At 54.9% G+C, this 27,911-nt stretch overlaps 3 protein-coding genes and 1 long non-coding RNA gene across 4 annotated transcripts; 3 read left to right on the top strand and 1 right to left on the bottom strand.

Moving 5' to 3' along the window:
• Positions 1 to 787: 787 nt before the first annotated feature.
• LOC143667073 (uncharacterized) lies at positions 788 to 5,025 on the top strand. The gene is made up of 3 exons (XR_013167835.1): positions 788 to 2,196; positions 2,524 to 3,724; positions 4,364 to 5,025. It is a non-coding gene; the product is annotated as an uncharacterized LOC143667073 (long non-coding RNA).
• Positions 1,926 to 10,762, bottom strand: ZNHIT1 (zinc finger HIT-type containing 1). Its single transcript, XM_077140845.1, has 5 exons — positions 10,627 to 10,762; positions 3,135 to 3,305; positions 2,576 to 2,655; positions 2,255 to 2,424; positions 1,926 to 2,157 (listed from the first exon to the last, which is right to left on the bottom strand). Exons 1-5 carry the CDS (start codon positions 10,646 to 10,648, stop codon positions 2,136 to 2,138), a joined length of 465 nt encoding a protein of 154 aa, XP_076996960.1. The 5' UTR covers positions 10,649 to 10,762; the 3' UTR covers positions 1,926 to 2,135.
• A 57-nt stretch (positions 10,763 to 10,819) lies between these two features.
• Positions 10,820 to 19,123, top strand: PLOD3 (procollagen-lysine,2-oxoglutarate 5-dioxygenase 3). The gene is made up of 19 exons (XM_077140844.1): positions 10,820 to 11,693; positions 12,057 to 12,148; positions 12,290 to 12,426; positions 12,514 to 12,677; positions 12,783 to 12,895; positions 12,985 to 13,048; positions 13,536 to 13,633; positions 13,874 to 13,975; positions 14,153 to 14,278; positions 14,504 to 14,625; positions 15,004 to 15,108; positions 15,215 to 15,340; positions 15,597 to 15,738; positions 15,831 to 15,944; positions 16,147 to 16,215; positions 16,747 to 16,851; positions 17,810 to 17,956; positions 18,218 to 18,343; positions 18,665 to 19,123. Exons 1-19 carry the CDS (start codon positions 11,579 to 11,581, stop codon positions 18,818 to 18,820), a joined length of 2,223 nt encoding a protein of 740 aa, XP_076996959.1. The 5' UTR covers positions 10,820 to 11,578; the 3' UTR covers positions 18,821 to 19,123.
• Positions 19,124 to 22,398: 3,275 nt separating this feature from the next.
• Positions 22,399 to 24,677, top strand: MOGAT3 (monoacylglycerol O-acyltransferase 3). The gene is given in 7 exon segments (XM_077140278.1): positions 22,399 to 22,498; positions 22,633 to 22,766; positions 22,937 to 23,020; positions 23,153 to 23,354; positions 23,581 to 23,755; positions 24,237 to 24,436; positions 24,523 to 24,677. Coding segments are annotated over 7 exon segments (1,050 nt in total).
• Positions 24,678 to 27,911: the final 3,234 nt, after the last annotated feature.

The following is a 27,911-nucleotide window of genomic DNA, read 5'->3' as shown; positions in this document are numbered from 1 at the left end:
AGGCAGCAAATACTATTGATTCTCCATCATGGTGTTTTCATGTCCATCTATGTCTCTCCCTTCTCTGCTGCCTGTCCCTGGGCCAGCCCTCATCCTTTCTTGCTAACCCATTCCATGTTTCTCTGCCAGAAGACCATCTACTGTCCAGTTTGGCAGCTCCCCAGGGCCTCAGAAAAAGGTAGTCCAAAACAAATAGATTAGCCCCACCCTAGCCCAACTTTCTATCCCCATTTCTTACTCCCTAAAACCATGTTCTCCCAACAAACTGGACCACTCACTAGGCTTTTGGCACATGCCCTCAACAGGGCCTCCTACCATGCCCCACCAGGAACACTAGTAGTATTCTGAGCTGCTCCACAGCCAAGTAAATCTAGGGAAATCTGATTATCCCACTCTCCTTTGCATGCTGCTCTTGAAAGTTTGCAGAGATCACACTGGTCAAAGCTTGGTGGCCCATTTACTAGTGCTATAAAACAAACCATCACTAGCATAAGACAACTCATGAATTCTGTAGGTCAGGAATTTATACAGGGCAGAGTAGAGATGGCCTGTCTCTGACATTTACAGACTCAGTTGGGAAGACATAAATGACTAAAGGTGACTCAGTGGCCAGGGACTGGAATCATTTGGAGGTTATCTCCACTGCTTGCCTGAAACCTGGGATGGGATGACTCGGCGGGGGCTGTCAACGGAAGCTCTTAGACACGGCCTCTCCATAAAGCCTGGGCGTCCTCACAGCATGGGGCTTCCTGATAGCTGTATTTCCTACATGGTGGTTCAGGGCTCACAAAGCAAGTGTCCTGGTGACAAAGTGGAAACTGCACTACCCTCTATGACTTAGTCTCGAATGTCACAGAGCAGCACTCTGCCATTCGCTACTGGTCAAAGCTGTCATAAGCATGTCAAGATTCTAGGGAAAGGGAACACAGACCTCACCTTTCCATGGAAAGGACAAAGAATTTATAGCCATTTTTTAAAACCACCATACCTGGACTGTCTCTAAACCCAGTCCTCACCACCATCCATCATGGAGCTGTCAGCAACACCACCTGCCCAATCACAAGTCTTCAGAAAAAGGGAAGGCAGATCCTCAGGAAAACAGTGGGAACATCTGGGCCAACCCCAAGAAAACCCCTCGCCAAAGTCAGAAGAGCCTAAGAGAGTGCCCAACATTGTCTCTGCTAGATCCCACTAGCATCTCATTAAGATCATCTCTTCAACAAGCTCTTACTAAGCACCAGCTAGGCCATGTACTCAGCAGGGTTCGAGGCCTTCACACAGCAACACAAAGGAGACCATCACTTACAGTCTACACCGAGGTGAGATGTGGGTGCAGGATGCTCCATTACCACCCAAGTGGTACAGGATCCAGGGCCACCAAGAACAGGAACTTCTACAGCATGAATTCCCCCCATGAGCCCCAGAAACTTATGAGTTTTCTGTGCTGCTAAGAATTTCGCACACTGCAGCTTGATGACAGGGGCTCCCTCAGGACAGTGTTCCCTCAGGCTGGGAGCACCAAGGACAATCTCTTCCATTTGATTAAATACCAGAGGACAAAGTCAGACTGGCCCCTCCAGCTACCATTCCGTACCCCCTTCCCCAGCCTTCCCTCCACCTCCCCATCACCCAGGCCTGGAACCCACTGTACTTGTAAGATACTCAGAGGAACTAGAGAAATAAAAAGCAAAAACAAACAACTAAATCATGACCAAAAACAGACACAATAGAAGCCAAAAAAGGCAGCGACACAGGAGTGTCAGGAAAATGGAACAAAACCATTCACTGTGAGAGACATAAAGGGCAAATGAGAAATGAAGGCCAGCCAGTAGAGGGGGGATGACAGGCAGGAAGAGAAGGGACAGTACGGTGAACAGAGATGGGGACCTACCACCCTCGCCTTTATGAAGTCACACAGCCAGCAAGGAGGCTGCCCCTCATATTGGAGCTTTTATTACAACACCTGGAGGGCTCAGCCCACTTGCTGCCAGTCTGTCCCTGGGAAGATGGCAGGCCTTTCCTGAGACGTGAGACACATGTCTTGCTGGGGATGGGAGAGCCCCTCTCCTTGTGGTGATGCCCTCCCTGAGGCCAGGATGGAGCAGGGAGGGTCTCCCTCCCCAGGACACCTGGGCTTACACGGTCCACTTGAGGCACCTGCAGACAGGGGAAGCCCAGAATCAGAAGAGAGATCTGGTGAGGCTGGGGTGGGTGGGAGGGCGTGAAGGGGACACAGGTGAGGCGCCAAGCTCACCTGGTCTCCTGGTGAGTGCCCAGGCAGCGCACGGTGCAGTACCGGGCGCCACAGCTGACACACGTATACGGGGAGGGGAAGCCGCAGACAGCACAGAAGGGGCGCTGGGGCCGGGACGGCGGTCCCGCACAGGCTGTCAGGTAGTTGGGGCCCTCGGCCACACTCAGGTTCTGAGAGACAAGAGGGGTGGGCTCCGTGCCGCCTGCTTCCACCCACAAAGCAAACACCCACCAAGACCTTACTACTAGATGCTACACACATCTCCCCAGGTACACGCCTTCACTGAGGGGTGCCCCCCCCCCAGGCCTGCTCCTCCCTCACCTGCTCCTCCAGCAGGGCCTGAAAATTTTTCCGGAAGCGAAGTTTAAAATGATCACCTCGAGTTTTCTTCTTTTTCTTTCCTAAGGTAAAGTATAAGTAGTTGTGTGACATTTGCCGAGAAAGACACCATCTTTCTAGGTCTCATCACCTCGGATAGCCACCTGTCTGTTTCCTGCCCATACACTCACCTGGCTTATACATCTGCCTCTCTCTACCATCCTTTTCCATCTACCCCCACTTCTCAAATCCCAGCCTACCTTCATCCCCATGCTCCCCAAATCTAAGACTTTATATCAGAGCTGGAAGGGGTCTCTGAGCCCATCTCCTCCATCTTCTTTATTCTAAATCCATGAAAGGAAACCGAGGCAGAGAAGCAGATAGCAGCTAGCTTGCAGTCATAAGACTGGTGGAGCCAAAAGGAGCTCCCAGCTCATCTGCCTCCGGGCCCAGAGTTTCTCCCACAAACCCTGACCAGAGCAGACTCTTCCCCATCCTTCAGCCTTGTCTTCCCTGCCCCCAACACTTCCTTCTTTATGCACACCACGCTCCCCCGTCTCACCAGTGTCTGCATCATCATCGAACTGAGGCAGCCTCTTGCCAAGCTGGGGGAGTCCTGCATGGGGGTCGTCCTGGAAGTTGTCATTCTCCAAGGCCTCGAGCTGCCTGTTGATACGGCGCTGCCGGGCTGCCCGGTCCAGCACGCGCCGCTGTCCCGGGTCCTGCGAGCGAACTAGATGGGGCAGAGCAAGAAGAGGGATGAGTCAGGGGCAGAGCAGGTCGCAGAGGAGAGAGAAGCTGGGCGGCCCTGGCTCTGGGCAGTGTGTGGAAGATGTCCAGGAAGTGCGGAGAAGCCACAGTCTCTGACCTCGTCCCAATCACCAAACCCTGTATCTTCTCCCAAACTCTCAGCCCCTTCTGGCTTTGCCTCTTTCCCAGCTAACTAAGATGACTATTTAGGTCACCCGTGCCTGTTCTCTAGCCTTTTGGCCCCAGCCAGATCCCGGATCTAACCAGTGAAACACTTCCTCTCACTGCTGATGGGAATCACAAGTGCTGACAGAGGCCACTCTCCACTCAGGGCTTCCAGGCTCAACTGGGGCCCTGAGGCACTTGGCCTTTATGATCAGCAGTGTCACTTCCTACGTCAAGGTAAGAGGGGCCACCCACGTGTCAAGATGCCCATCTTTCAGCCAATGCAGAGGCATAACTGCGTGGGCCCTCACCCTCCCCATGCATCCACAAGTCCCTGTGGAACCCAACTTTTCTCCTCCAGCCCCACAATCTGTTTCTTCCCTCTTGCATCTTCCTCCCCAACTGGTACTTTCTCTTCAATAGAAAAACAAGCTAAACTGTCATATATCTCCCCAGTGTCACTCTTTGAAACAGCAGACTGTGTGATATTTAGCCTACTCACCTCCCATCCACTCTTCAGTCCCCAGCTATCTAACTCCCACCTGACCATGCAATGGAAACCATTAGTGCCAAATCCAGTGAGAATCCTGAAAACCCTCCTTTGCTTATGCTCTCTGTTTCTCGGGACTTTGCTGACCACCTCCCTTGGGCTGAAACGTCCCCGTCGTTTGCTTCCATGGCACAACTGAAGCTCTGCCTTTCCCAACTTGGGCCAGGCAGCTCACCTCCCACCTCGGCTGCTCCCCATCCTCCAGTGAGATGGCAATTCTTCATCTCTTTTTGTCTCTATACTTTTGCTGGGATTTCTAATCCAAACACGGGGCTCTCACTATCACCCACATGCAAATTACTCCAAAACTGATTCTCCCAATCCAGAATCTTCTCCTCGGCTCCAGAACTGGCTATTCAACTGGCTGCAGGAAAATCACCTGCTGACTCTCTCGACAATGCAACTCAAAATTAAAGCCCATCCCACTGGCTCTCCTCCTACAGACTCTAAGTGAATAGAATCATCTGTGCAGACATCTAAACCAGATATCGAGGAGGTTTTTTAAGCCTCTTACTTCATGATCTTATTCATTAAATAATGTTTATTTATTAAATATGTACTGAATGCCTGTACCCATAACAACAGCAGCAGCTCCCGGAGCTGGCACTTACTGGACACTTACCATGTGCCAGGCACTTTACTAATCCTTTGGCATAGTGCAATTGGTCGGTCTTCCCAACAGCCCTCTGAGACCAGGAGTCAGTAGCCTCCCCAGTTGTCCGACATTTGGAGGTTAAGAAACTCACCCAAAGTTCACATGGTAGGATCAGAATTCAAGCTCAGAACTCCCCAGCATCAGAACACGTTCTTGACCATGGCACCCCACTACCTCCTGTCCCAGAGCCAGGAAGCCACAAGAGCTGGGCTACAAACAATTAGACAAATAAGCGCAGTGCGACACAGCAGACACTGGCTAGGGGACGTACCAAGTCCCAGGGCGCACACGAAGGAAGTGCCTCACCTGGCCTTGGGGCGGTCAGGAAAGATTTCCCAGAGGGAGGTGAGTCCAGGTTGAGGTCTAACCGATGAACAGAAGTTGGCCTGGCTGGGGGAGAGGCTACAGTGATTCGGGCCTTGGTACCAGCGTGAGAGGAGGCTCAAATGGGAGACTGTGGTGCCTTCAGTAAATTGAAAGAAGTCCAGCATGGCTGGTGTATGGAGTATGAGGGGAGGAGAAAGGCAAGGGCGGCCAGACCACTAAGAGAAGTTTAAATGTCTAAAGGAATTTGGATTGGGGTATTTTATAGTGAAGGTGATGGAGATCCAGTGAAGGGTTTTAAGAAAGGAATGACAATATTGAATTTTTGAGAAAATCAGTTTAGCAGCAGGGCTGAGGCTCTCATCTGTTAACTGGACTGCTCAGTAACTTCCTAACTGGCCTTCCAGCCTGGAGACCTGAATTTACACAATAAGATAGTCACAAGTCACGTGTGGTTATTTACATTTAAATTCAGATTAATTACAATTAAATTAATAGATGTAACTACCAAGCCCTGCCCCAATCAAGCTGGTAAAATGAGACTCTTAAGGGTTCCACCCACCCCCAATAGAAGCTTTGATTAAAAACCATCGAGAATGGTAGAAACACCTTTCTCAAAGCTAAGGGCTGCAGTGACAGAGTGCCAAATCAAGAAAAAGGCAACGCTAAAGCAGTAGGATCCTGTATGCCCTGGATGGCTCCTACCCCATCCCTTCACTGCTCAGCACAAAGCCGGCCTACACTCCCAGTGCAGGTCCCTGGTCTGGGCTTCAGAGGGAGCAGAATACTGGGTGCATGTACATCTGGCCCTGTCTCCGATGGCAATGACTGCTCTCCCACAGTGTCCTGTAGGAGAGCCTGCGAGCTGCCTTCACAAACCAGAGCACTAGTCACAGGCTTACCATCCCAGAACTTGCCCTATGTGAAGACGTAAGGGATTTCTGGTTGTAGGACCTACAGTGCAGTGCCTAGGATCAGGAGGAAACGTTCCTCAGGAAGAAGGGACATTCACATTCACATAAATGGGGAACTCCTCGAGCCACATATGCACACCCAAAACAAGATGCATGCACAGAAAGGTTCAATGGGGCCCTATGCTTTGGCCTTGTGCTATTCCCTAAACTCATCATATGGTATCATGCAGGACAATCTGTAAAGACTAGGAGGGTGGGTTGTTTTATTTTTCTTCCTTTTCTTTTGTTAGCTCCTGACATTCAAGGAAAGCTCTGTCATAAAACTAGCTGAACACAAGCTTAAGGGACAGACACCTCAGAGTCTAAAATCTCAGTGATAACACACTAAAATATAAAATGTCCAGGTTTCAACAAAAGATTTCAAAACATACAAAGAAACAGGAGCAATGGCCAGGCAAAGAAGATGACGACAGCTGTAGGAACCATCAATGAGGATAATCAGACACGGGACATCTTAAATAAAGACTTTTAAAAAAATAGTACTAAATATGTTCAGAGAGCTAAGAGAAAACATGGATGAAGAACTAAAGGAAATTAGGAAAGCAATAGATATACACAAAGAGAATATCAATAAAAAGATGGAAATTATGAAAAGGAACCAAACAGAACTGAAGACCACAAGAACAGAAATTTAAAATTCTCCAGAAGGGTTCAAAGGCAGATTGGAGCTGGCAGAAGAAAGAATTAGTGAACTTGAAGATAGGACAACTGAAATCAACCAGTGTGAGGAGCAGAAAGAAGAGAGAATGAAGAACAGTAAGCAGAGCCTGAGGAATCTGTGGGACACCATCAAGCATACCAAGGTAGGCAATGTAGGAATTCCAGAAGAAAGAGAGAAAGGAGCCAAGAGACTATTCAAGAAAATAATGGCTGAAAACTTCTCAGATGTAGCAAAAAACATGAATATACACATCTGAAATACTCAATGAATCCCAAATAAATCCACACTGCAACATACTATAATCAAACTGTCAAATGCCAAAGATAAAGAGAGAATTCTGAAAGCTACAAGAGAGAAGCAACATGTCACACGCAAGGGAGCCTCAATAAGACTAACTGCCAATTTCTCCTCAAAAACCATGGAGGCAAGACAGTGAATGCCTAGAGCGTACAATGATAGTGACTAAATGTACAAATTAAAAAATATTTTTGCATGAAGAAGAACAAAGTAATGTCAATATTGCTGGGTGTTGAAAATAGATGGGCATTCATATTTTAAAACTTTAACTTATGTGTGAGACTAAAGCAAAAAAATGTTTATTTGATATAAAATTCATATTTTGATTAGAGCATTTTCTAATATAACTTACTGGACAGTTTAATTGAACACCATAAGTACATGGAACCTTGAATAGGGCGTGAGATTTTGTAGGTTTGTCCAGAGGGATGCCCCGATAAATCCCAGAGTGATTTGAACAGTGAATAAAAAAGTATTTACAAAGTCCCTTTGGGGAAATGGTGAGAAAGGGGGGAAATTCAACAGCCCCATTTGGAAAACTCCTGATATTCTTGCAAGCAGTGGGGACAACCAAATCAACAGGCCAAGCCCTCAATCTTGGGGTTTGTTCCCATGAAACTTATCCCCACAAAGGATAGACTAAGCCTACTTAAAAGTAGGCCTGAGAGTCACCCCCAGAGAACCTCTTTTGTTGCTCAGATGTGACCTCTCTCTCTCTCAGCCAACACAACAAGCAAACTCACTACCTTCCCTCTCTCCACGTGGGACATGACTCCAACGGGTGTAAACCTCCCTGGCAACATGGGAAAGAAATCCTAGAATGAGCTGGGACTCAGCATCAAGGAATTGAGAGAGCCTTCTCGATCAAAAGAGGGAAGAGAGAAATGAGACAAAATAAACTGTCAGTGGCTAAGAGATTTCAGAGTCAAGAGGTTAACCTGAAGGTTATTCTTATGCATTATATAGATATCACCTTTTTAGATTAACATTTATTAAGCTGGAGGAAAGTGCCTGAAACTGCAGAGCTGTGTTCCAGTAGCCACGTTTCTTGAAGATGACTGTATAATGATATAGCTTTTGCAATGTGACTGTGTCTGATGCTCCTTTTAATTACAGTATGAATAGATGAGTAAAACATATGCATTAAAAATAAATGAATAATAGGGGGAGCAAATGTTAAAATTAAATATATATATATGGGATATATGGAAATACTAGTGGTCAATGAGAGGGAGGGGTAAGGGGTATGGTACGAGTATGAGTTTTTTCTTTTTATTTCTTTTTCTGGAATGACGCAAATGTTCTAACAATGATCATGGTGATGAATATACAACTGTGTGATGATATTGTGAGCCACTGATTGTACAGCATATATTGAATGTTTGTATGTTAAGAATGTATGTGCTTGTAGGTTGTTGAATCAATAAAATTTTTTTAAAAAAAGAATATAGTGGGATAACATAATTAAAGTGCTGAAAGCAAAAAACTGCAACTAAGAATTCTCTATCCAGCAAAACTTCAGAAATGAGGGAGAGGTTAAGACATTCCCAGATAAACAAAAGCTGAGGGAGTTCGTAACTACTATACTCGCCCTACAAGAGATGCGAAAGAGTATTCTGTAAGTTGAAGGAAACAATGATAGTAGGTTGAAGCTGCCAAGAAATAAAGCTCTCCAGTGAGGGTAAAGGCATGGATAAATACAAATGCCAAATGTTGTATTTTGGGTTTGTAACTTTTTACTTTCTACAGTTTCTAAAAGGCAAATGCATACAATGTAATGATAGCTCTGGTTTTAGACTCATAATGTATAAACAGGTAATTCATAACAAGAACTATACAAGGGTGGGGCAGACGGAGGTAGTGTATACTATTGAAATTAAATTGGTATCAAAGCAAACAAGATTGTTACAGATTTAGGATGTAAAACAAGCCCCATGGTCACCACAAAGAAAATATCAAAGAATTCAAAAGCTCACACAGAGAGAAAGTAGAGTAGAGGTTGGCAAGGTGGAGGGCAGTGGGAACGGAGAGTTAAAGCATAACGGATATAGGTTTTCTGTTTGGGGAGATGAGAGGTGGTGAGGGAACCACAATATTGTGAATGTGATTAATACCACTGAGTTGCACACTTGGGTGTGGGTGAACTGAGAAAGATATATGCTCCCACAACTAAAAAAAGAAAAAGAAAAGAAAAAATGCAACTAAAGAGATGTAAATGCTATATGTGATCCTGGACAGAAGGACAAAAGGCTCAAAAGGACATTATTGGGACATGAAAAAATTGGATTATAGACTATACGCTTTTTTTTTTTTTTTTTTTTTGAAAGACAGAGAGAAGGAAGGAAGGATAGAAGGAAGGAAGAAAGGGAAACATTTTCTTGTATTCTGTTTCTCCGTTTTTGTTACATGGGCTGGGGCCGGGAATCGAACCGAGGTCCTCCGGCATAGCAGGCAAGCACTTTGCCCGCTGAGCCACCGCGGCCCGCCATATACGCTTTTTAACAATGTTAAATTTCCTGAACTTGATAACTGCATTTAAGTGAATATCCTTATTCTCAGGACATGTACATGACAGCATTAAGTGTTCAAAGCACATGATGTATACAACCTACACGCAAGTGTTCAGAAAATAAAAAGACAGACAGACAGATGGATAGACAGATGAATGAGTAGACAGACACATTGACAGCAAATATGACCAAAGTCAAAACTGGTGGATCTGGAGGGATAGAGGTATATTTGAGTTTTCTGCATGGCATTTATATTATTTTTTGTGCATGACCTGTAAGTTTGAGAGTATCTAGGGATAAAAAGCTTTTGTTAATTAAATAAAATTTAAAATTCAGCTCCTCCATTGCACCAGCCACCTTTCAAGTGTTCGATAGCCACATATGGTTAACGGCTAATATATTGGATGGTGCACAATAAGAACATTTCCAACACTCCAAAAAGTTCTACTGAACAGCGCTACTCTAATCCCTCCAACCCATCTTCAGACTGAAAGCAGAATGCCTGTCTAAAGGATAAATATGTTTTGGTCATTCCCCTCTCTTGATAGCCTTCGGTGGCTCCCCAGTGCTCTCTCCAGAGTTCAAACGCCTCACCAGTGCATACAATGCCTTTCAAAATGTAGCCCTTTCCCAGCCTCCAGCCTCTCCTGCGAGGTTCCTCCGTAAGCTCTGAGTCGCGAATGTGGCTTCCTAGCGACTTGCTTTCTCTTGCTCGCCCGCCTTCGCGCACTCGGTTCCCGCTACCGCCATGAGTCCCCGCGCACCTCCCGTGAGCGGAACCGTCACTCGACTCTCCAGCCTCAATTCAAGTTTTCTTTCCCTCCAAGCCCACTGGGCCCCCTCCTTCCCAGAGGCTGGGCCGCGTACCTCTCCTCACTGGGCTGGAGCACGTATTACTCCGGAATGCTGTGGCCGATATACCTGGCTGTACCCCTCCCGGAAAGCCAGTTCTTGGATTTTAGGAATATTTTTACTTTCTCCATCCTCAGCGCCTGCTTGGAGCAGGCTTCAATAAAATGCAAACAGATGGTTGAGGGTGGGGGCCTGCCCCGACGCCAGCACCCGAGAGCCGGGGAAAGGACTTGGGATGGATATCTGGATGAGGATATTCTAAGGCAAGTTCCGATTTGGGAGGACGGAAGGGGCCAACCGCCAAGGGCTCACCTACCCGAAGGCTTCTTCTCCACCATTGCCACAACACAGCTGACTGAAGAGCCTGCTGCGCACGCGTGCTGAGCCACCGGCGTAGGTAGGGGCACAATCACTTCCGGCGCCGTACGCTTTTGCGCGTGCGCAAGCTAAACCCGAGCGTGGCCTCCAGCGTGGTGTTCCCTTGGAGACAAGAAAGCTTTCCGCCATATTTCATCGGGGCAAAGCTACTTCCGGCCGCAGTGGAGTTGTGCACATTGGTGGATCTCCCCGAAATGGGACATTTTAAAGAGGTGCTCTCGGTGGTCTTGAGCGCAACGTCATTCTCTTTTGGTCTTTCTGGTGATGTCACCATCGCAAAAGCAGCCCCCGGAGCTTCTCCGCGAGGCGGCAGAGGGGGCGGGCCGGACTTCCCCAGGCGGTGGGCAGGCTTGAGTGGGAAATCCGAGAAGTCCCTCGCGGCTCCGTGACGAAAGCTCAAGTCCCAGCTCCCATCGGGCCGCAGACACCCCGGCCTGCGCGGTCGCTGCCCTCCGGGTCCTCGACTCGTCTCGGCTCCGCGCGCCTCCGCCCCCACCCCAGAGCGCCCACATCTTCCGCCCGGGGCAGGGCGGCGCCGAGGACCCGCGTCCGCCTCCCGCCGAAGGCTCACTTCCCCGCTCCGGGCTCCGTTTCCCTCTTCTGTCCGGCGGGTGGCGGGCCCGCGGGCTCGGACCTTAGTCCTGGGCCCCGTCCGCGCGCGCCCGCCCCCAGGACAATCCTCGCCTTGTCTGGGGCGCCGGCATCTCGAGTTTTCGGTCGCCTCGGGTTACGCCTTTTTTCCAGGGCGGCACCCCAGCCCCGCTCCTCCTCGCCGCGGGCTCTGCAGCCCGCCCGGCGCCCCCCACTTCGCAGGGACCCCTCTCGCAGTCGGGATCCAGGCGCGCGCCGGAGCCCCGTGCAGGCCTGAGCGCCGTCCCCCCGCTCCCGCCATGGCCTCCGCAGGTCCGGAGCTCCGGCTCCTGTTCCTGTTGCTGCTGCTACCGCTGCCGCCTCCGGTGGCTGCGGCCTCCGACCGTCCCCGGGGCAGCGACCCGGTCAATCCTGGTGAGAACGCGGGGAGGGTCGGGACCCGGCGAGGGACGCGGGGCTGATGTGTCTGCCCTTCCGGGGCCGGACCCCCGGCCCAGCGCTCTCCCTGGGGCGGCATCCCGCGGCCCCTCGCCCACTGCCCCGCCCTGACCTGGGGTGTCCAGCCTCCCCGCGCGTACTGTCCCCGAATTCCGGGGCGTCGCTCCTACCCCGTTCGCGCTTGGGTGAGTTTTCCCTGGATGAGAAGAGTTTAAGAGGGAAAGGGGAAGACGAGGAAAGGGTCAGTGGTATGGGGCAGAGGAACGGGGCCCTGCGCGGAAATGGAAGGAAATCGAGCGGGCTGAATGGGTCCTGAGAATCAATTCCTGCTGGCGACAGAGAAGCTGCTGGTGATCACCGTGGCCACAGCCGAGACCGAGGGCTACCGGCGTTTCCTGCGCTCCGCGGAATTCTTCAACTACACAGTGAAGGTGAGAAAGCCCGCCGGCCCCTGGGGAGGAAGTTTCCAACTGGAGGAGTGGGCTGGGGGCCTGGATCCCCGCATGAGCCTTGTCAGGAGGGACCACCTGGCCCACTGAGCCCTCCCCTGGCATGGCGGGTCTCCCCCACAGACCCTGGGCCTGGGAGAGGAGTGGCGAGGGGGGGATGTGGCCAGAACGGTTGGTGGCGGCCAGAAGGTGAGGTGGCTGAAGAAGGAAATGGAGAAGTACACAGACCGGCAGGATATGGTCATCATGTTTGTGGACAGGTAAAGGGACTGGGGGGGGTGAGGAGAGAGGAAGGATGCCGAGCTTTTTCCAGGACCCACTGTCTTATCCACCCCTTCCCTGCCCAGCTACGACGTGATCCTGGCCGGCAGCCCCTCGGAGCTGCTGAAAAAGTTTGTGCAGAGTGGCAGCCGCCTGCTCTTCTCCGCCGAGAGCTTCTGCTGGCCTGAGTGGGGGCTGGCAGAGCAGTACCCTGAGGTGGGCACAGGGAATCGCTTCCTCAATTCTGGTGGTGAGTGGCAGAGAGGGGCCCCAAGCCCTGGGCTTGGGTGGGCGTGGAGGATTCCAGCTACCTGCCGGGAGCTTTGGGGTCAGCGCCTCCCCTTCCTCTCCCCAGGATTCATCGGCTTCGCCCCCACCATCCACCAGATCGTCCGCCAGTGGAAGTTCAAGGACGATGATGACGACCAGCTGTTCTATACCCGACTCTACCTGGACCCGGGGCTCAGGGTAGGGAGGGCTGAGGTGGGGGGGAGATGTGAAGAGAAAGTGATGCCCCACCCCACACTGAGTTACCTGCCCCGTCTCATCTCCTCCAGGAGAAACTCAACCTCAGCCTGGATCATAAATCCCGGATCTTCCAGAACCTCAACGGGGCTTTAGGTGAGGAGAGAAGCAGTCAGAGACGGGTGACAAAGGCCTCTGCCGCTGCATTTGGAGGGGCTCCCGATGGCACTGGGGAGTCCACAGTTAGGTTAACCTCCTTCAGTAGGAACGGCTGGTGGGAAGTTGCACTGTGCTGGCGATTGTAATGCTGTTGGGGTCACTGTAGACCTCTGCAGATCACAGGCTGGGCCAGGGCCTTTCCTTACAGATGTCACCTGACTCCTGCGTGGGTTGGGGGAAGTCTAGGGTTCGCCACTTTTTACAGGCAAGGAAGCTAAGCAGCTGAGGCTCGCCCAGGCTCACTCAGGCAGCCTGGTCAGAAGCCTGTCCCTGTCCCCACAGAGCCACGACCCAGGGCCCTGAGGCCCTGCCACCCCCTCATCCCCTAGAGAAATTGGGCACCCCCCCGCCCCATGTTTAGGACTCCCTGTTGCCCAGCAGCCTCAAGATAAAGGGAGTCTAAACCCTGGCCTCCCTTCCCCAGATGAGGTGGTTTTAAAGTTTGATCGGAATCGCGTGCGCATCCGAAATGTGGCCTATGACACGCTCCCTGTTGTGGTCCACGGCAATGGTCCCACCAAGGTGCCCGATGGTGTATATCCCTGTCCCCCACCCCCCCCCAGCCCCAGCCTGCTCCCCATCCCTGGGTACCTCCAACCCCCCCCAGCCCCTGCAGCAGAAGTGGCCTGGAGAGGCTGTAAATTCCCTGCTCCTCGCCCCCCCTGCCCTGACCCCTGCCTGTCTGCCCACCCTCCCTCACCCCCTCCCCTGGACTCCTCCCCCTCAGCCACTCTCCATCTCCCCAACCCCCCCCCCCCACAGCTCCAGCTGAACTACCTGGGAAACTACGTCCCCAATGGCTGGACTCCTGAGGGTGGCTGTGGGTTCTGCAACCTGGACCGGAGAATACTCCCGGGGGGGCAGGTACAGACGGGATACAGGGGGCATAAGAGTGCCCCAAAGCACTGGTCCGGCAGCAGTGGGTGGAGAGGATTGCAAAGCTCTTGGGTACCCCAACCTGGGAGAGCAGGAGCCACTGGGGAGGGGTTGGGGGGCATGCAGTGGGCTGCCCTACAACCCCTGTCCTGCCATATTTTCCAGCCTCCCCCCCGGGTACTTCTGGCCGTGTTCGTGGAACAGCCCACCCCGTTTCTGCCCCGCTTCCTGCAGCGACTGCTGCTCCTGGACTACCCACCTGACAGGGTCACCCTTTTCCTGCACAACAATGTGAGACCCCCACTGGCAGGCCTCTCCCTTGTGGACCCCCCCACCCCACCCCCAGTATCCCTTCCCCTGCCCTGATCAGAGCTTGTCCCAGCCAAGGCTTCTCCCCTCACCCCAAGCCCCTGCCTCCCGCCATCCTTCCCAGTCACTGCCACCCCCCTTCTATCCCACGGGCCCCTCTGCCCTGCCCTCAGTACCCCCGTCCCCACTGTCTCACTCCCCCTCCAGGAGGTATACCATGAGCCCCACGTTGCAGACTCATGGCCCCAGCTCCAGGACCATTTCTCAGCCGTGAAGCTGGTGGGGCCGGAGGAAGCCCTAACCCCTGGTGAGGCCAGAGACATGGCCATGTGAGTCAACACTGCGGGGCCGGGGAGGGGCTCACCACCCGCTGCACCCAGGCCTCTGTACCCGCTCTTCCCTGATGGTTAGCTGTATGCTCTCCACTCACCAGTCCCCCAGCCTCCATGCTGGCACCCTCCTGGACACCTATAGCCCCGCCCCTCCTCCAGCCAGCTCACGCACACAGGCAGGACCCTGGGGGTCCTGGGAAGAGAGCACCCCGGCTGCCCCTCTGTCCTGCAGTCTTTTTTTCACCTCCTTTCCTTTTGCTGATGTCTCTTACCAGTTCCCTCTTGTACTCAGGGGTTGGGGGGGTTCCATCCATCCCACAGTCCCCCCCTCCCCCCCACATCCAGCTCAACTGTCTGTTGGTCCATCACCTCCAGGGACAGTTGTCGGCAGGACCCCGAGTGTGACTTCTACTTCAGCCTGGACGCTGACGCCGTCATCACCAACCAGCAGACCCTGCGCCTGCTCATTGAGGACAACAGGTTGCCTGCCCAGCTCAGCGCGAGGACCCCAAAAGTCCCCAGGGAGCCCCACCTCCTTCTGGGCCTCACACCCATGGCCGGGCCCTCACTGCAGCCCTATCCCCAGGAAGGTGATAGCCCCCATGCTGTCCCGCCACGGGAAGCTGTGGTCCAACTTCTGGGGGGCCCTGAGCTCGGACGAGTACTACGCCCGCTCCGAGGACTACGTGGAACTGGTGCAGCGGAAGCGAGTGTGAGCCCCCAGGACCCCCCAGCCCCGACAAGCCCCCCAGTATCAGGGGCCTGACCAAGGCCAGTGCTCAGACAGGCGGTGCTGGTGGGGGGAGTGGGAGAGGAGGGGGGGGGAACAGCAGTGCTCGGCAGGGGCAGGGAGGGGGACATCCTGGCTCAGGAAGTAGATGCCCTGAGGGAAGGGGCTCCAAGGATGAACTGGGCAGGATTTGGGGGAGCTACCCACCCAGCCGCCCCCCCCATCCGGGCGCTTCCAGGGGCGTGTGGAACGTGCCCTACATATCCCAGGCGTATGTGATCCGGGGGGAGACCCTGCGAGCAGAGCTGCCCCAGAGGGAGGTGTTCTCGGGCAGCGACACCGACCCAGACATGGCCTTCTGCAAGAGCCTCCGGGACCGGGTGAGCGGGGCGGGGGGGCCTCCGGAGGGAGGCTGGGGGGCTGGGGGTGGCCATCCGGGTCCCCCTTCACCCTTGCCTCTGCTCCTCTCCAGGGTATCTTCCTTCACCTGAGTAATCAGCATGAATTTGGCCGGCTCCTGGCCACCTCCCGATACGACACTGACCACCTGCACCCAGACCTCTGGCAGATCTTCGACAACCCCCTCGTGAGTGGGGGCCCCCCATCAGAGACTGCACATGCCCTACCCTTCCCTAAAGGGGGGAAACCCAGGCCCAGGGCTACCCCTGTGGGACCTGATATGGCCTGGGGAGGGGGCGGAACTGGGCTGGATCGTCCTCGGTGGGATGCAGGTGGGCAAAGAGGCCCCACATCCAAGGGGGGTTCTCCTGACTTCCCATGCCCCCCAGGACTGGAAGGAACAGTACATTCACAAGAACTACAGCTGGGCCCTTGAAGGCAAGGGATTTGTGGAACAGGTGAGCCCGGTGCAGGACCCCCAATAGCCCTGATGGCCATCGCCTCTTGGCACAATGATGGATTCATGGTTTTTAAAGTGGGTTCCCCAGGTGCCTTAGGGGTGCCTTACAGGTTTCTGCTCAGGTAAGATGAAGGCAGAGGCTGAGCAGATGGTATCAATCAGTATCTAATGTTTTGACTGTTGGGTGTATTGACGTTACGGGCAAAATTATATTTTTTTAAACAAGGGATGCCGTGGAATAAGGAAATTTGAAAACTGCTGTCCTAGAACCTTAGGTTTCCAGGGCCCTTCTGCCATTTGTGTTTTATCAGACAGCTCTCAGCCCTGCTCCACCCTCCATCCCAGCTGCACCTCCCCCTCCCCCAGCCCTAGACATGGCCCCTTCCCGAGTGCTGATCCCATCTCACCAGCTTCCCTCACCTCCCAGGTCCCCCTCTCTCCTGCCTGCTTTATCTCACCTCCACCCATTCCCTTGCCCTGTTCTGCAAGCCTCACCCAGCACTGCCGTTCTCCTCTGCCCCATTCTCAGCCATGCCCAGACGTGTACTGGTTCCCTCTGCTCTCGGAGCAGATGTGTGATGAGCTGGTGGAGGAAATGGAGCACTATGGCCAGTGGTCAGGAGGCCGGCACGAGGTGAGAGGGACCGGGACCACCTGGAGAGGAAGCAGGACCCTCAGGAGGAGGGAGGTGCTGGGCCTGGTGGAGGGGAGCAGAGAGGGTACCTGGATCTGCCTCCTGGGGACGCTGTGACAAAGTACCACAGTCTGCGGGGGGCTTCAGACAACAGAATCTTATTCTCTCCCAGTTCTGGAGACCAGAAGGCCCAGTCAAGGTGTGGGCAGGGCCACCTCCCTCCAGGGGCTCTGGGAGAGGCTCCCCCCTGCCTCTTCCAGCTGCTGGCAGCCCCGCACGTTCCTCTCTTGTAAAACACATTACCAGTTTCCGCCTCCTCCTTCACACGGAGTTCTCCTCTCTGCGCCCGTGTCTGAATTCCCCTCATCTTACGAAACTGTCAGTCACATTGGATCAGGGCCCACATTAATACTGTGTGGCCCCAGCATGACTCCGTCACGTCTGCGAAGACCCTCTTTCCAAATGCAGTCACTCACAGGTCTGCGGGTTCAGGCCTATGAATGTAACAGATCTTTGAGGGGATATGACTCATACAATAGTCCCCAAGGGGAGAAGACTATAGGGTGCATAACTGCATTCATCCATCCATCCATCCATTCATTCACTCAGCAAATGCTGGCCATGCCCTACGTGCCAGCCCCCGAAGTAGGCAGTGCAGGCACAGTGATGAATTGCACACGCCAAGCTCAGCACTTGCGGACCCCAGGTCGGGAAGCCAACCCTGTGGCAGCAGCCCAGGTTCCAGAGGCTGTGATGGGAACCACAGGAGGGTCCCTCAGCCCAGTTCCGGGGAGCCCGAGGCCCTCTCAGAAGAGGCAGCATGTTAGCCGAGATTCAGGCCAGATGGAGGGAGTTGCGCCAAGGGGTAGTAAGGGCTGTTCCAGACAGAACGGTTCAAGGCCTGGGAGCAGGAGGAGGCAGGGGGCGGGGAGGGCGGCTCAGTGCCCACTGCCCGCAGGACTCCAGGCTGGCCGGGGGCTATGAGAACGTGCCTACCGTGGACATCCACATGAGGCAGGTGGGCTTTGAGGACCAGTGGCTGCAGCTGCTGAGGACGTACGTGGGGCCTATGACCGAGAGCCTCTTCCCAGGCTACCACACCAAGGTGGGCCGCTGCCCCTGCTGCCCCCCCCCGCCACTCCTTCCCACGCCCCAGGCCTGGTGTCTCCACGCGGAGCCCTCGAGTCCCATGGCATCCGGGTCCCAGGAGGCCGGTTAGCAGTGAGGCTGCTGTGTAACGGGGGCAGGGGAGCCGCCACTCTCCCTTGAGGGCCCGTTGAGCCTCCCTGGGACAGGGGCCACCTCTCCTTAGAGGACACCTGTCCCCACGGCCGTGCCTCCAGCCCCTTCTCGTGTCGTCCCGCAGACCCGGGCTGTGATGAACTTCGTGGTCCGCTACCGGCCGGACGAGCAGCCCTCTCTGCGGCCGCACCACGACGCCGCCACCTTCACCCTCAACGTGGCCCTCAACCACAAGGGCCTGGATTATGAGGTCAGCCCGACCCCTGCCACTTCCGGGCACCACCAGGGCACCCCCCACACGCTCTTCATCCCCACCCCCTCCCCCCAGCTGCCCTCCCTGCCTCTTGCCTGACCTTTCACCTGTTATTTCGGGGGTATCATCCTAATCCATCCGGGGCAGCTGTCCCCCCCTTGTCCTGCATCCCTCGTGCCTGCCAAGGCCCCTCCCCCTGAATCTGCCCCCTCCCTTATCCTTCCGGTCTACCCCTCTGTCCCCCCAGCAGCCCTGGCGCCTACTGCCCTCCAGCCCCACATTTGCTTACTGTCCATCTCTGCTCCCCCCTCTCCCCAGGGAGGGGGCTGCCGCTTCCTGCGCTATGACTGCGTGGTCTCGTCCCCGCGCAAAGGCTGGGGGCTCCTGCACCCTGGCCGCCTCACCCACTACCACGAGGGGCTGCCCACGACGCGGGGAACTCGCTACATCATGGTGTCCTTCGTCGACCCCTGACGCTCAACCACTCTGCCAAACCTCCCGCGCCATTGTGCCTTCTTGGGGGGCCGGGGTCTGGTCCCCCATCCTTGGAGGGGTTGGGGTCTGTCTCCTCGCTTCCCGTGTGCGTGTGCTGTGAGCCTGGGATGAATGCGTCCCTTACCCACCAACAGGGCCCTCTCAGGAAGCTCCTGTACCCACTTTCCTCTCCCCTCACCCCCAGGGGTTCATGGGGGGAGGCCGGCTGGGCTTCCTCGTGTGATAAGTTATTAAGGTTTCTCAACCTGTCTCCCCCTCCAATAAAAGAGGATTTGTATGTAAGTCTCACGTCCATTTGTCTGGCTTCTTCCATCTACCTACTGACCCCATATCCCCTCCTGGCACCCCAAATAGAGGGGCACCCAGATTCACTCCAGAGAGGAAGGGCAGAGAGGAGGGGAAGGGAAAAGAACAATGCCAGACCTGGGAGCTCTCCTTGTCCCGAAGGAGGGATTTCTCATGTCACTACACACACCCCCAGCCCCCACTCTTCTCCCTGGTCACGTCATCAGGGATGGCATCTCTCTGCCTACAGGGAGGGCACTGCATAGCCCTGAGCGGGGCTCTAGGGGCAGTGGCAGGTAGGCAGCCCCCCTGGAAGCATGTGTCCTAAGGAGGGGCAGCAGGAGAGGCTGGCGCCGGGCTGTCCCGGACCAGAGCTTTTGGTTGACCAGGATCAGAAAAGGGGACACCCCGGAGACCATCCCCGGAAATCTTTCTGGATGAGAGGAACGGGAAGCAGCCTTGAAAAAGAAGAAGGGGTTCTCCTGAGAGCCTCTGGTCTCCAGGAGGGGACCCACAAGACCCCTACAGGTGCCCTGAGGCTTGGGGTTGCACTAGCCTACCTTTCTGGATTTATTTCCCAACTGTTGGCCTTTCCAAAGCCTTTTAAAAGGTCATCAGGCCTGTTCAGTTCATCCACCCTAGAACAGTTCCTGCCCCCAGGACAGCTCACTTGCTGTCCACAGGTAGAATCTGCTCCTTCCTTCAGCCTGCCCACTGGTAAAACACCTGCCCAGCCTTCCTTCCTGGCAGGTGAGGCTGTTTACCTTTCCGTGTGCACTGAGCCTCTCTCTGGCTAGACTTTTGAGTCCATCTCACCCCAACCCCACCGCCCTTAGCAGGTGCTTTGTGGGTGGAGGAAGGAGGGAGGGAAGGAGAAGCCACCCTTGGCAAGATGCCTGGACAGGCAAGGCTGCACGAGATGGAGGCAGGGCTCGGGGACAGAGCACGTGCCCCACCTGAACAGTGCATCCCGGGTACTGGTTTCCTCCAGACCCACCACTCACGTCTGGACCAGGCTCTCAAGGGTCTAGTTGTGCACCAGCCAAGGGGTGTGGAAGTAGGGTGGCCCCAAGCCAGGGCCGTAGGGTGGACGAGAGCAGAAAGGAAGGGGGGTGACCCGGTCCCACTTCCCTCCATAGTATGCACCGCCTCCAGCCTCCTCAGCAGGGGTCTCCAAGTGGCCCCGGGCCCGTGGTGGGTCTTCGTCTTGGGACTGGCTGAGTCCGCGAAGCCCCACTACCCTGAAGGAACTTGGAGTGCTGGAAGGAGTCTGGAGAGCAGGGAACGGCGGGGAGGAGGTGGGCAGCAGGGGGCCTGGGGCTGCAGCATCACCCTCCCTCCTCCAGCCCGGGCTCCAGCCCGTGCTCCTAGATGGGAGCACACCTGGTCTGGCGCCTTGGGGACAGGGCACACCGGCCTCCACTGCTCCACCTGGGCCGGAACCCGAACAGCCTGAAGACACTTCTGCGACTCCTTCCCATCACCTTGGGGATGCTGTGCTGGGCCAGGAAGGGGCTTCAGAATACACCCCAGACAAGCCAGGCCCCAAAGCCCAATCTCACCATCGGGGAGGGTGTGCAGCCTCTGCCCAGCAGCTGGTGAAAACCGCAGACTTGGATCCCTCCCGCAACTACGTCCTCGGCTTCCATGCGCGGGGTCCTGCTCGTGGGTGCCTTCGGCAACTTTGCACAGAGGCCACTGGCTTCTCGTGCCACTTCCCGGGCCTCAGGCCGCAGCTGTTCCTGTTCTGCTGTTGTTCCAGGTCCCCCCCTATTCCGGGACCACATCGTGAGCGGTGGTGAAAAGCAAAGGTGTCTCCCCCACCCCGCCTCAGAGCCCCCAGGCCCGCGGGCACCTTCTACTTCTCCAGTCGCCGCCTCCTGGGACCCAGCTCCACCTCTCGATGCCCCCACTCCTGGTCTCAAAGATGCAGGTGCCCCCACCCTACCCCCACCTCCAGGTCTGATCTCTGTCACGAAAGGTGCAGCCACCTACCTATGGTCCAGGCCTGGGGACGGCCAGGTGACCATCCTGGCCCCGGGAGGGTCCCTGGAAGCAGTGGAGACAAAACCCAGAGCGCAGAGTTTGCGGATCCGGAATCAGAACCGGGTTGTCAAGTAGGCGCGGGAACACGTGTGGGGCTCCGACCCCGGGTGGGCCTGGGAGGGTGCGCCCCGGTCCCTGCCCGGGAAGGGACCTCCCCCACCTTCTCCCACCCCTGGCCGCAGCTCCCCGCGACCACCGCCCTCCCCCACCCCCCAGGGCCTGTCTTCTCCGTCGGTGGGGGGGGGGGGATGGGGAGCTCGCAGGCCCGTGGGGCGCGGGAGGCGCTGCAGCTGCTGCTGAGCCGGACCCTGCAGCGCTTCCACCGGCGCCTGGGCCTCCATCTGCCCCTCCGCGCGCGCACCCACGCTGTCGGGGAGCCCCGGCCCCGGCCCCCCGCCCGAGAGGAAAAGGTCAGAGGCTCCGGGCCGGGCTCGCCCCGCGGGCCGCGACCCCCGGGCCACCGCCCCGGCCTTGAACTTTGGCCCAGGGGGCCGCAGGGCGGGCGGGCGGGAGGGGGCGCGCTGGGGGTGGGGCTGCAGGTGGCGGAGGGGGCGGGGATGCGAGCGGCCGCCCCCTTTCGCCTCCAGCCCCGCCTGCGGTGGGCGCCCGGATCCCAGGCGGCCGCGCTGCCCCTGCGGGACGCGCCGAGGCTCACACAGCTGTGGGAATCGCCCACGGCGTCCCCGCGCACCCACGTCTCGACCTCACCTAGGCGCGCGCCCGCCGCCCGGCCCCCCGCCCGATGCCCTCGGGGACTCGGGGTGGGAGTGGGGTGGCACTAAAGGCGGGGAGCCAGCCGCGCTTGTCTGTGCGTTTGTGCACGTCGAGGGGAGGACCGCGGCGGCCCTGTGGCCCTGACCTCCCCCGGGACCCGCAGGCGGGCCGACCTGGAGATGGAGCACCCGCCCCGGGCTCCCCAGCTGCCTCCAGCGGCCCCTCCCACAGCAGTGCCCGGGGCGCACGGGTGCGACCCCACCCCCCACCGGAGGACCCCTTACGCCCCCCGCCCCGCCCACCCCTGCGCCCAGCCCAAACTGCCCGACCCAGGGAGCTGAACGATCAGTGGGAGAAGGAGCTCAGACACGTCGGGGCCCTCCAAGGACCTGCGTCTCTCCCACCCTCAGCCCCTCTCCTCGGAAGCCCTCCCAGGCGGGCCTCAAGCCCATCGCGTGCCCTCTCGGGGCGGAGGCTACCTGGCGTCCTGTCACCTGAAAGCAGCTCCTGGGATGGAAGCTTCGACAACCCCGGGGACCGCGAGGACCCTGCAGAGGCCGCTGCTGGAAACAGCGGGAGCCTTCCACTTCGTGATCGTTTTCCTCTTTATGGGTGCGAGGTGGGCAGGGGCAATGCACCGAGCCCCGGGGGCGGGCGGGAGGAGGGGCGGCGGGCGCTGGGGAGGCTGGATTGAAGTGCCGGGGTTTTCCCAAAGCTAACTCTTTTTCTCTCCTACCCCTCCCCAGGCCCTTTCTTCGCCTTTCTCCTCCTTTACCTCTTCTTCACGCCCTTCTGGTTCCTCTCGGTCTTATACCTGGTGTGGTTTTATCTGGACTGGGACACCCCCAGCCAAGGCGAGCTCTGGGCATGGCCCCCCTTAGTGAGAGATGGTGGGGAAGGGATCCCCAGGGGGTCTTCAGCCCGTATTTCTCTGCCCAGAGGTGGAAGGCCTTTCAATTGAATGAAGAAGGATTTGGGAACTGCAAAGGATCTCTTTTCCTATCAAGGTCACTGTTGGCAGAGTCTGCCCCCCCCCCCCCCCGCCCTTAGGCAACCCCAGCCCCCCTTACCCTGGAGGCTCATCCGGGGCTGTCAGTTCAGACCATGGGGCAGGAGGTGGAACGGTGTTCAAAAGTGGGTCCCCCTGGGCCCTGGACCCCACCTTAGGACCTTGAGCTCTGGGGTCTGTTGAGGCCGAAGGCAACTCTTTCCAGCCAGCTTCTGCCTTCTGCGCCTCCCTCCCTGCATCCCGCCGGTCACGCGAAGCTGGTGAGGCCGAGCTGTCCCCCCGACTGGAACTACCTGGTGGTCGCACACCCCCATGGCGTCATGGTCACGGGCAGTTTCAGCAATTTCGTCCCCGAGAGCAGCCACGTGTGCCAGCGTTTCCCGGGGCTGCAGTTCACGCTGGTGGTGGTGCATACCCTCTTCTGCTTCCTGGTCTACCGGGAATACATCCTGGGCTGGGGTGAGCCTGGGCGGGATGGGAGGCGGTTCTCCCCGGCCGCCCCCAGAGCAGGGGCCCGGCCTGAATAGCTGTGGAGCAAAAGTGTCCCCCGTCCTCCCGGGGACAGGGTTGTGACAGGGAAAGGGAGGAACGGAGGGAAGGGACCCGGTGTCCAGGCTGGCCGAGGAGGTAAGGGCTGGGAAGCCCCCACCGAGGTGGCGATGCCCCCGCGTGCCCGTGCCCACAGGACTGTGTTCTGTGAACCGCCGGAGCCTGAACTTTATCCTGTCCCGGTCCCAGAGTGGACAGGCCTCAGTCATTGTAGTTGGAGAAGCCCACGAGGCCATGTACTCCATGCCAGGCAAGTATCACCTTGTGCTCTGACGGCACAAGGGCTTCCTGCACGTGGCGCTGAGTCATGGGTGAGTGGGTGCGCCCTGCCTGGGTTGTTGTCTCCAAGTCCTGGGAATGGCCCCCTCCTGCCAGTCCCCAGTCGGCAGGGGTGCCGTGGGTGGGCCTGAGTGTCTGGAGACACCATGCCCAGCGCCTGCTGAGTGCCCACTGTGTGCCAAGCCCCGTGGCTCCATTTTCACCTCCTTCCTCCCGCCCCGAGAAAGCCTGGGGGATAAGGGCTCACCACCAGTCCTGCGGCGGGAGCCCCTTCCCACACTGTCCCAAAGGCAAGACCTGTGAGGTGGGGCTAATACCTGCCTTGCAGTAATGTCATAGAGGCCAGGAAGCTACTGTTCCCCAAGTGACATGAGTACCATCTTCTAGATCTTCGCAGCCACAGTCATTCGCTTCCAATGGCCAAGGAGAGTGGAATTGGAGGTTTGGGGAGGTGCTTGCCGCCCTCTACCTCTAACCTGACCACCCCTCTTCCCTCTTGCCTCCCTTCCCCAGAGCCGACCTGGTACCCACATATTCCTTTGGGGAGAATGATATCTTCAACTTTAAGACTTTTGACACAGACTCCTGGCTGTATATGTGCCAGCTGGCCCTCAAGAGGCACATTGGCTATTGCCCGTGCCTCTTCTGGGGCTGCAGCCTCTTCCCGGCCCACTCCTGGGGCCTGCTGCCCTTCCCTGTGCCCATCACTGTGGGTGAGTGCCTGCCCCCCCCCAGGAGGCCACTGCCAGTGGCGCTGGGGCCAGCGGAGCCCTCTGACCTCTCCGTGGTCTGTCCGCAGTGGGTCGCCCCATCCCGGTGCCCCAGTGCTTCAACCCCACCGAGGAGATGGTCGACCACTACCATGCACTCTTCCTGAAGGCTTTGGAGCAATACTTTGAGGAGCGCAAGGAAAGCTGTGGTGTCTCTGCTTCTACCCACCTCATCTTTTTATAGCCCTGGCCTCAGCCTTCCCTTGCTGCAGCAACTTCCTGACCAACCCCCCACCCCCACCCCCACCCAACTCTGCAGCCTGCCCAAGCCCTCCACCACAGCCCAATAAAAGCTGCCTTCCTCCCACCACTACTTCGAGACTCTGGCCCCTGCTTACCCACACCTGGTCCTTTTGGATTCATGCCCTCCCTCTGGAGGGAGCACACCTGGGTCTAACCTCCCATTCTGATATGCTGGAGTTTTGCAGTATCTGCCTTGGTATCACAACTGTGAAGTCTCCCGAGTGTCAAGCCTTAGCTCTGTTGCACAATCTTGGCTAAGTCTCTTCCCTTCTCTGGGCCCCTTCTCCTTCTATAAATAAAGGCACCTGCTTAGCTAAGAGGCAACAGTAATAAGAGGTACTGTGAGTACTAATAGCTAAGAGGAAGGATAAGCTTCAGAAAACGAGCATGGCTTAAAAGGTGGAGAAGGTAGGATGGCTAATGGAACACCATGATAAAAAAAGTTGAGCTTGGTCAAGGGGTTGGGGAATGATCCCCAGTGGCAGAAAAAATAAAGTTCATAGTTTCTGTTCCTCCCTCCCTGTCCTTCATATTTCCCTGGGGCTGGGGAGATAAGGAATTTATTTGATTCAGCATTAAAGCCTACTGCAGATTCTTAGGGTCTTCCAGAGAAGGAGATTTAATATGAGAATTGGCTCATGAGACCGTGGGGATTGACCAAGTCCAAATTCTGTTGGGCCAGCTGCAGTTGGGAACTCAATGGTGATGCTGAATTCCCCAGGAGAAGCTGGCTGGCTAAGGTAGGGATAGAAATTCTTTTCTGACTTGTGAAATCCTTGGTTCTTCCTTTAAGAGTTCCAACTGATTGGATGAGGAGATTCCTCTCATTGCTGAAGGCAATCTCCTTTGTGGATTGTAGATATAATCAGGCGTAGATACAATCAACTGATTAATGACTTAAATCCACAAAATGCTCTCAAGTAACAATCAGGCCAGTTTTAGGCACCATAACCTGGCCAAATTGACACATGAAATTAACTATCACAGTCCACCCCTTGTCTTGGCACTCCTTCACATCCGCTTAAACCATACGTAATCCCTAAATAAAGGCAATAGCAGTCATACTTTCACCTGATATAATTCAACTGTCCTGTGTGCAACCAGAAACACACCGACCCTTTCCCCAGAAAGGATTCAAGTCCTTGGGTGACATTCACTTTTAAATTTGATATCCTATGATTTAAATACTATGGCATAAAGTTAATTCAACTTACATTATGTGATAAGGAGATAAGTAAGGGAAGAAAACATATTTGCTTTATGTATATATGCAAACATAACAAAACAAGGAAAAAAATACCCAGAACTCTTACATTCTTGTTTCTGTAACTGATCAAGTGGGCATGATTCATATTTATCACTACCTTCTTTCACTGGCCTTTCCATATTGCCTTTACTCTCAGCAAGCATCTCGGCTGGTCATGATTCTTTACCTGGTGGAGTAACCCAAACCTTCATCCCTAAGGGTTTGGGCCATGAGAAATCTTGCCTAGGCTGGGTTGTTTCAGTTTTCCATTGATTTTAATTACAGGGCATGGTGGTACTAGGAGACACCCTAGGGGATCTCCTGAATTCCAGACAAATGCTACTTTACCACCATTGTGCAGTAGCAGCCCTATTTCCCCTTGATAATCAGTATCAGTCATCTCAGCCAAAACTCCCTTCTTTGCCTGTGGATCCAGTGGCATGAGGAACCCAAAGTGGCCAGGTGGTAGTCTTAACTTCCAGTTCAACGGGAATCACTGTTGTGTCTCCCGGTGGAAGCACTCCTTTTGGAACTAAGACCTCTAGAGCAGCAGAGCCTAAGGCCATGGGCACAAGAGACAAAACTTCTTCTAATGGATCACTAGGGGTAATAGTGAGTGGTGCCACTCTCGTTTCCCCTTGATTCCTGTACCTGTGAGTCCTGGCTGTGGGGGAACTAGAACCACAGAGTAGATTCTGATTTAGAGCATATACAGCTTCCTAGAGGACATTTCCCCAGCCCTGCAAGTTGGAATTAAGTGAGTCTTCTAAAGACCATTCCAACATTTTATAAACCCAGCTGCCTCTGGATGATGGGGAACCTGGTAAGACTAGTTAGTGCATTCCATGAGCCCGGGCCCATTCCCACTCTTCATTTGAAGTGGGTTCCTTGATCAGAAGCAATCTGTGCGGAATACCCTGATGATGGATAAGGCATTCTGCAAGTCCACAGATGTCGTTTTGTCAGAAGCACTGCTTGCAGGGAAGGCAAATTCATATCCAGAATACTTGTCTATTCCAGTTAGAACAAAACACTGTCACTTCCATGATGAAAATGGTACCATGTCATCAACCTGCCACCAGCTGGCAGGCTGATCACCTCAGGAAGTGATGCCCTATCAGGGATCTCTGCTACTGGTCTCTGCTACTGGCAGATTGGGCACTCAGCAGTGACCTTAGCCACGTCAGCTTTGGTGAGTGCAAGCTCACCAAACTCATTTGTGTGCCCACTGGGCAATGACAGGAGTTGCTGGGGAAAGAGTCTGACTGGTAGCCACAGAATGGGTCATTTTATCCACTTGATTATTACTTTGTTTTTGGTTTTTTTAGAGCTCTAAAAATTTTTTGAACTTCTTTTTATTGTGAAATGTAGCATATATACAAAAAAAGCAATAAATTTCCAGGTACATTTTAACAAGTAGTTATAGAACAGATTTTAAAGTTTGGTATGGGTTATAGTTCCATGATTTTTCATTTTATCTTCTAGCTGCTCCAAGACACTGGAGAGCAACAGAAATATTAATATAATGATTCAGCAGTCATATTCATTTGTTAAATTCTATTGTTCTAGTTTGCTAGCTGCCGAATGCAATATACCAGAAACAGAATGGCTTTTAAAAAGAGGAATTTAATAAGTTGCTAGTTTACAGTTCTAAGACCGAGAAAATGTCTCAAAACAAGTCTATAGAAATGTCCAATCAAAGGCATCCAGGGAAAGACATCTTGATTCAAGAAGGCCAATAAAGTTCAGGGTTTCTCTTTCAAGTGAGAAAGCACATGGCAAACAGGGTCAGGGTTTCTCTCTCATTTGGAAAGACGTGTGGCAAACACAGCATCATCGGCTAATTTTCTCTCCTGGCCTCCCTTCAGGAAGCTCCCCGGGAGGCGTTTTCCTTCTTCATTTCCAAAAGTCGCTGGCTGGTGGACTCTC

This window comes from Tamandua tetradactyla, chromosome 23 (genome assembly GCF_023851605.1).
Source record: "Tamandua tetradactyla isolate mTamTet1 chromosome 23, mTamTet1.pri, whole genome shotgun sequence".
Lineage (NCBI taxonomy): Eukaryota > Metazoa > Chordata > Mammalia > Pilosa > Myrmecophagidae > Tamandua > Tamandua tetradactyla.
This window is presented reverse-complemented; position numbering and strand designations above follow the sequence as displayed.

Bases quoted from the DNA above. Each gene is read 5' to 3' on its own strand.
- ZNHIT1 (XM_077140845.1), bottom strand. From the start codon at position 10,648: ATGGTGGAGAAGAAGCCTTCGG. The intron at 2,656-3,134 runs GTGAGACGGGGG...ACTTTACCTTAG, and splicing joins CGATGATGATGCAGACACTG to GAAAGAAAAAGAAGAAAACT. The intron at 2,425-2,575 runs GTGAGGGAGGAG...CTTGTCTCTCAG, and splicing joins AGGCCCTGCTGGAGGAGCAG to AACCTGAGTGTGGCCGAGGG.
- PLOD3 (XM_077140844.1), top strand. From the start codon at position 11,579: ATGGCCTCCGCAGGTCCGGAGCTCCGGCTCCTGTTCCTGTTGCTGCTG. The intron at 12,149-12,289 runs GTGAGAAAGCCC...TCTCCCCCACAG, and splicing joins TCTTCAACTACACAGTGAAG to ACCCTGGGCCTGGGAGAGGA. The intron at 12,427-12,513 runs GTAAAGGGACTG...TTCCCTGCCCAG, and splicing joins GTCATCATGTTTGTGGACAG to CTACGACGTGATCCTGGCCG.